The 8,720-nt window shown below is 24.3% G+C and overlaps 1 protein-coding gene across 1 annotated transcript; it reads right to left on the reverse strand.

Moving 5' to 3' along the window:
• Window positions 1-358: 358 nt before the first annotated feature.
• On the reverse strand, window positions 359-1,538 carry LOC8285813. The gene has a single exon (XM_002531606.4). It carries the CDS (start codon window positions 1,351-1,353, stop codon window positions 619-621), a length of 735 nt encoding a protein of 244 aa, XP_002531652.2. The 5' UTR covers window positions 1,354-1,538; the 3' UTR covers window positions 359-618.
• Window positions 1,539-8,720: the final 7,182 nt, after the last annotated feature.

An 8,720-nucleotide genomic window follows, 5' to 3' on the forward strand; every position in this document is an offset into this window, starting at 1 on the left:
TGTAGAAGGCCAATTATAAGTAGAAACATACAAAAACTTCACATGTAATATTATAATTGTATAAATATACAAAAACCACTTGATTAAAATTTAATTTTTATCATCGCCAACCTTTGAAGTGTCCAAATGGACAAATATGTTTTTTGTAAGGTTGAGAAAACAAAGCATATGTCCAAGACAAAATTATTATGAATATTAACAAAATCCATATTTTAATTAAAAATTGACAGGGATTACAGAAATAATTAGGTAATTATATTGGAAAATTAATTAATAAAAGAATATTGGAATTTTATGTCAATGTCGCGAGTCTCGTGATCATCATTCGTTACCATGCCCACCTAACCAAACAGCTAAATAATAATAATAATAATAATAATAACAATAATTCACATTAATTACTACACAGAAACATTATCCTCCATGTTCTGTCACTATACTCTATCATCCCTTCTACGTAAAGGCAAATTCTACTAATATTTATGAAAATGTTTTGTCCTCCTTCTAAATTCACCTATTTGCCCTCCGTTAATGCTGCCGTCAAACTCATAACATAAGGTTTATTAAGGGCAAGATTGTCCAAGTAGGTGACGTGACTGACGACTCCCAGTTTCCAGCTCATGCCGGAGGCACACAAAGCGGCGTCGTTACAGCAACACTCGCAGGATCTCTACAGCTCAATACTTTAAGCAGCTTGCAAGAGCCCTTTCCAACCGGAGGTTTCTTGACGGTGTCCGCCACAGGCGGCGGGAGCATCATGTTCAATGAGTTCCGGCGAACTTGGCGGCTTTTAATATCTCTAAGCCCCATCTCTGTAGGTGGCTTCACTACTCCAAACATTAACACGTACCATCTTGGCTTGACAACAGTTCTTTTAGCCATATTACTTCTCAAAGATGAGTTTCTCTCCATAGAATTATCAGATTCCGTCGACGTCTTTGAAGTGGGAAACCTTTCAAGTCTACTGTAATCGAGAGACCGGCTGTTCCTCATCATATTGTTAATACTGTTCGAACGAGAAACTGAAGAGGAGTGTAACCCAGATAAAGACTCTGATCGTCGACGAAAAGATATGTGTCTTTTGTCTTGTTGGTGGGGAGGAGAGAGGTCCTTAAAGGGTATTAGCTTTCCACAGAAGATGATATCTTCAGCTGAGCACATCTCGGAACTGAAGTTGCTAAAGAACTCAAAGAGTTCAGATGGTTCTGATGATGATCTTCGACTGTGGCTCCTGCTGGCCATTTCTGGGATTTCATTATCATCTTCTAGTGGCAGGTCGCAGAGAGAAAGTGCTTCTTCTTCTTCTTCGTCTTCTTCTTCTGGGTCAAGGTGGTGATCCCTGTATTCTCCCATTGCTTTGGAGAGAGAGAGAGAGAGAGAGAGAAAGATTAGAGGACAAGTTTGAACTGTGTTTTCTATGTGGAGAAATGATCCGAGGGGAAAATCTTATTTATATATACATACAAAAAGAGAGATAGATAAAGATTTTCTCTTATTTTTGTTTGAAAATACAAATAATAATAAATGAAAAATGAAAAGATCGATTTTTCTAAAATTGACAATTAGTGGGCTCTTTATGTCTAGAGTGTATATCATTTATAAGGTGTGGTGTGGTGGTGATTCTGAAGAAGATTCACGGTTTTGCTTCTATTGAAATTTGTAGACTTGTAGTTGGCTTCTAGAAACAAGCTAGCTAGGGAGAGAATGAGACAGAAGATCATGATAGAGAAAAGCATCTAGAAAAGATGACAACAAAGAGAAGTTATAGGATGACAAAAGACCAAGAGTTGATAGGTGGTATCCATATATATATAAAAGTGAGTACTATAAATAATATGGCATCTGTGAATAATTTTATTATTGCAATTTGATATACAATTTTGATATATAGAGATATGTTTCTGTATTTATTATTAATTTATATAAATATAATTGATATATTGATTGAATAAATTGCTAAAGAATGACATATCCAATTAGGATGTCCACCATTTCCCGATAAGTTTATTAAAATAAATTTCTATTACCAAATTAACCACTAAGATATAGAACCATTCTTAACGATAAAAATTGTACCTAAAAGTAAAATTTATTTTATTTTATTTACTTTCGATATTTTCCAATGAAAGGTAAATTAATACCAAAAAATTATTTTAACAAATTTACTAATTACCAACAGATTGTTCTTTTTTGGTAATTAATAAGATACTTTTCTATTAATTACTGATGGAGTAAATTCATCAATAAATTAATAATTAAAATATTTTATTTATTATTATAGATGAAAATATATTAAACCTATTGATGGGGAATTTATCCATAAATTGTGGGTATTTGAAATAAGTTTACAAAGTTATTTTCCTCAGAAATTTTAAAAAATAATAAAAAATTAAAACTAAAATTATCAATAAAAAATTTATTGATAAACTGTCGATATTTATAAAATCTTTTGGAGAAAAATCTTTTTCTAAAATTTTAAAATACTAAAAAATAAAATTATCGATAAAAGATTTATTGATAAACTGCCGATAATTAAGAATTTTTGAAGGAAATTTCCAGCAAACTTTTATTTGAAATTTGCTGATAAATTGCAGAAAAGAAACAATAAAAGAAATCTTCTGTTCTTGATTACTTGTTTCCTGTTTTTTCCTCACATTTCTTCTAAACATTTGTTTCTTGTTTTATTTATTTAACTACTTTATTTTCGTTTCTTTTCTATTTACCTCTCAAATTTTTCTAAAATCTTCGATTAAAAGAAATTTTTTGGATTCATTTTCCATACTTCCTTTAGTTATTATACTTTGTTATTTCTATTTTTTTTAGCTTTGTTATATTAATTTAAATTAAAAATATTATTAAGTTTATTTTAATTTAATTCATTTTAGTATCTTTTAAATCATTTTTTATACCTACAAAATCTTTCTCTCCCTCCTTTATCTTTATGTTTTTCTGAGGTTTATTTTGTACCTTTTAGTTTTGAAATTTGGTTTTAAACTTTTAAATTTTATTCATTTTGAATTTTTATTTAGTAATTTATTCCATAATCTCTCATATATTCTCTCTAGTTTTAATTAATATTTTTAGTTTTTAAAGAAAGCTTTATAAATGAATCTTTTTATTATTTTTTTTTTAAATATATATTTAAAGACTTACCGACTGTTTACCAATAATTTTATTTTATTTTAAAAAAATATTTATAAATTATTGATGGATTACATATGTTATTTTATTTTTAAATATTATTTAAATAATTACTACCGAATTACCGACAATTTTCTTTGTTGGTAAATTATTTTCATCTAAATTTTTTTTGATAGGACAAAAATTTACTGGCAACTCAAAAATAATTACTGATAGAAATTTAATTGATAAAGCGTAATTTTACAAAATATTTTGATAATTTACCAACTAAATTTTAATTGGTAATTTTACCAACATTCGATAATTGTTAGTAATATTTTACCGATAGAAAACTTACCAACGGCTGAAAAATAGTCGATAAACCATTGGTAATATTATTCATTGATGATTTATAACAACTCAATTCAATGACTAATTTTTATAAAAAAATTTATTTTATATATTTGATTTATTAATAATCAAGTATTATATATAAAAGTTTTTCAAATGAAGAAATGGAGTTCTAATTTACAAGCTAAAAGAATTTATTATAGCATCAGTCAAGACAAACATAAATAAACGATTAGTAAGTATTGATCTAAGTTATTTTTTAGATAAGATTTAAAATGAAACCCAACTTCTTAAACTTGTTATACTTCGAGTAAAACTAGCTGCATCATTTTGAGGAAATAAAATTAAAAAAAGTAGAAAGAAAGGAAAAAAAGAAGAAGGGGTAATAAATAATTTTTAACGATGGGGGGGTGGTGATAATTAGTAATGCAAGGTCATGCTTTCCTTTCCAAGAACTTTCGACAAGCTTTTGAGGCGGTGGCGGTAGTTAAGATCGATTATTATTCCTGTGCTCGTTTTTGGTTTGGTTTTGTGAACGCAATTCGCATGCCGTCTAAATTCCACCATATACACACGTCTACGTATCTACTGCCACGGGTTTGCAGGGCGACACAAATTCCACATATCTTGATTTGATTTTTAATTCAATAATATAGCACCAATTATATTATAGGCTAGTAGTCTAGTAATAAGTAATTATAAATTAATTAATAAATTATTTATTCGTGCCATACATCACTGTCATTATTAATTTTGTTACAAATAATAAAATAAATTTTAATAGAATATTTATATTAATAATCTAAAATTTATTCTAAAAGAATTTAAAATATGCAATAATATAAAAACTATTTCAGATTATTTATTAGTTAATTTTTGAATTACATAAAATTAATATTAAAAATATAATTAGAATTAAAAATTATTATATAATTAAAATATTAATTTATTGTAATTTTAGAATTATAATTTCGAATACTAGTTATTAAAATGTCGTTTATATTTTAATTAAAAAATTAACTTATTAATTAATATAATATAAAAATAATTAAAAGGCTATTTCTGGAATTATAATCATGATTTAATTAACTGGAATAGGCAGTCTACCAAGATAAAGATTTACCCTCAAAAATTAACTTGTTACATTCTAGCCACAATGTCCAACATACTGCAAAAGGTAGAAGTGACCCAAAAGAAATTTAGAGCAAAATTTAATTAATTAGTTTACTTATAGACTCATGTTGAGTTTCATATTTGATGAAACCTTTACAAATTTTACAAAATAAATCACATTAATGTATTAAAACGTGAATTATCAGATATAGTAGTTTTACAGCAGTGCAACGTTAGATTTATTCAAAATTTAGAATGGACTAAATTTTGTGAATTTGTATTTTTTAAATCTTGGTCCAACTAAAAGTTCAGGAAAATTATAATGTATATTTTGAAAAAGATATCATTTGTACTATATTATTTTTTTATATTCATGTAAATTGTATCTCTATTTTTCTAAACTTTCTTAGATTTTTTTTTTTTCTTTTATACGGATTCTCTCTCAGAGAACACTTCTGCAAATAAATGTAGCTGCAGCACCAGCAATGACACTGTCTTGATAAGTACAGTCCTGATTGGCGTTTGGCAAATAATGTTGTGAGGTTTGATCATTGTTGCAGTCAATCTCCGGCCAAGTGCACGGCAAGATTGAGGTAGTTCGAGATTGGAGGGAAGGTGGATTGCCTAGTTGTTGCTTGATTTCTAGAGATTGGATTGTTCTTCAATTTTGGTATTTAAATTAGTGAAATTACGTTGAAGGGTATTGATGTTAGAAAGAGTAAAAGAGGTAGAGTGAGAACTTTTAAACTGGAAGGAGTTTGGATAAATTTTTTCGTGGCTGTTAGAAATAAGTCCATTACATTTATAATATAAATATTGAACAATCCCTCTCAACATATTACTCAATTTATATATAATTGTAAATTTATTATATATATAAATCTTTTTATGTTATATATTGTTTATACAAAATAGCATATACTAGTTTATATCAATCTACATATATTAATTTCTGAGATTTAAATTTTTTTTAATATGTATGCTTATTTTTTGATACATAAATTTTTTATTTTGATATGTTAACTTAGTTTTGACATATGAGATTCAAATTTGTGTATAATTTTATAATTTTTTTATTAATTTATTGATTCATAAGTTATATTTCTAGTTAAACACTAGTTCTAATCCTAAAAAGTAACATATTAATTCTATTTTAATATTATATTAACTAATAAATAATTTTCTAATAAGATAATAATACTAATTCTATTTTAAGAGATAATATATTAATTATATTTTAATATTACATTAGCTAATAAGTTAATTTTGTAATTAGATAGTAAGTAACATCTTAAATTATATTTCTAATATTATATTCAATAATAAATTAATTTCTTGATTATATAATAAATTTTTATTTTTAAAAATAATATATCAATTATATTGATATATTAATTTATATAATATTAAAATTAAGTAATAACAAGATAATTTTTATATTATTGCATTAATAAAACTTTAGAATGTAAAAAAATTAAAGACATTTAAAAACAATTAGTTTGTTATTATTTTTTAAAAATTTATAAATTAATATTAATATTAAAAGTTTATTAAAAAGGTATCTATCAAATTAATTTTATAATCAAAATAATAATAACGATTGTGCAATACACTGAAAACTGACTAGTAGATATTAATTTTTGAAATCTAAATTTTTTATATGTGTCCCTTTTTTGACATATGATATTTCTATTTTGACATGTGTACTTATTTTTAATACATAAAATTCAAACTTATGTGTAATCTTATAGTTTTTTCTATTAATTTACTGATTAATAAATTAAATTACTAATTAAACACTGAATCCAATCCTAAATAATAGCATATTACTAATAAATTAGTTTCTTAATTAGATAATGATTATTTAAAAAATAGTATATTAATTATATTTTAATATTATATTAACTAATTAATTAATTTTTAATTAAATAATAATTATAGTTTTAGAAAAAATATTTTAAATATTATATTTATTAATAAATTATTTTTAATTATATAATAATTTTTTAATTTTGAAAAATAGTAGCATTAATTATATTGATAGTACTATATATAGTATTAGAATTAATTAACAAATGTATTTAAGATAATTTTTATATTAGTACACTAATAAATTAGTTTCGTAATTAGATAATGATTATTTAAAAATAGTATATTAATTATATTTTGATATTAACTAATTAATTAATTTTTTATTAAATAATAATTTTAGTTTTAGAAAAAAATATTTTAAATATTATATTTATTAATAAATTAATTTTTAATTATATAATAATTTTTTAATTTTGAAAAGTAGTAGCATTAATTATATTGATAGTACTATATATAGTATTAGAATTAATTAACAAATATATTTAAGATAATTTTTATATTAGTACACTAATAAAATCTTAAAGTATTAAGAGAATTCAAAAAAATTAAAAATATATAATTTGCTATTATTTTTAAAACATAATGAATTAATATTAAATATTAAAAATTCTATTAAATTTTATTTGTAAGCTTAATTTTATAATTATATAATAATACCGTTTGTGCAACACACAGGTAAATGACTAGTTGTATAATAATTATATATTGAATAGATACCAATCTATATGAAATGGATACTAAAAATATAAAATGAATAAAAAAGATAATTTTATATATCAGATTCAAATACTAATTTTATATCATATATATTCTAAATATATAAAACTATCAAAGTATTTGAATTTGATATCAAAAATCTAAAATAGATATTAAAAAATAATTTTAGATATTAATTATATATCTAATGCATATTTAATATAATGTTAAATTTATACGCCATATTTAAAATGAATATAAAAAAAATTTAGATAGTAGTTATATCAAATACATATCTACCTAATACAAAAGATATACTAAATTTCAATTTATAGTATATTTTTAAAAGAAAAAATTCTGACAATAAAAATAGTATTTTACAACTTTTAGAGTGTTTTTATTAAAAAAACATAATTTTTGATATGTAACTTTTTGGACTAACTTCGAATAAATAATATTTTCAAATAATATAAAAAATAATCAGACTTTTTTTCCAGTTTGGACTCGGATGAATATAAAGTAAAAAACATATATCCAAATTTGGAATTTTCTCAGATATACTTGACTGGACCGGGCTAGTACCGAGCCCATAAATGGGTCTAACACCAATCCATGTGCTTATATCTATAAGTTACTGTACGTACATATATATTTGTCCGGGTATAAAGGACTATTGACCACTCAATTTATTAGCTAAGTTATTCTGGTTACTATTCTTCAATTTAAGGTTTCTTATTTTTTTTTTCTTTTCTCTTTTCTTTTTTCCTCTCAACTTTGATTATTATTATTATTATTATTATTATTATTATTATTATTACTTCATTAATAATATTTTGGTGATATTATTCAGTTTACACATATCATTATATTGGTCATTCAATTTTATGAAAAGTTGACATGCATTTGCTCATATTTGAAGAAAGTTTAGTTACGGTTACCCATCTTTAATTATAAAAAGGATAAAATTATGTGTATGTAGTAGAAATATTTTTGGAATAATCTTTAATTTATTTGTTGACTTATCATTACAATATATGTAGAAGAACGCTTAAAATAAACTCATGTTTATTATTATCGTTTTCTTCTTTCAATCAAAGGATAATAGCATTGGTAATTGTGTAAATTTGATCTACCCATTTTGTTATTTCGAAAGAATTGTGTTCTTTTAAACATTCTATTTAATGTAGGAAAACTTCCTGTGGATGATCATTGCCATCGGTTGCTTCAGGGATGAGCATGAGAGTATCAGAAAGCCGATCATTGTCACCAGCTACTTCAGACTTGGAAGACAACCCCTCTCCATGTGTTCCGGAGCTGGGAAACTTAGAAGAGGGATTTCCGTTGCAGTTGCAGCTTCTTGCACGTCTGCAGTTAAAAAAGTATATAAAGTTGTCTGTTGTGGAGCTCGCAGAGGCATACCTGCAAAGACATTTGAGGGCCTATTTGATTCAATGGAACAATACAGCTTGTAGCTAATGCTGATAGCTAGTAATTGATAAATTAAACTGTTTGGTAGAATTTCATTAACGGTTACTATTAGTATGTTAAATAATTATTGAAAGTATAAT

Source organism: Ricinus communis, chromosome 3, assembly GCF_019578655.1.
Source record: "Ricinus communis isolate WT05 ecotype wild-type chromosome 3, ASM1957865v1, whole genome shotgun sequence".
Classification (NCBI taxonomy): Eukaryota; Viridiplantae; Streptophyta; class Magnoliopsida; order Malpighiales; family Euphorbiaceae; genus Ricinus; species Ricinus communis.

Coding starts and splice junctions, on each gene's coding strand:
- LOC8285813 (XM_002531606.4), bottom strand. CDS start 1,353: ATGGGAGAATACAGGGATCACCACCTTGACCCAGAAGAAGAAGACGAA.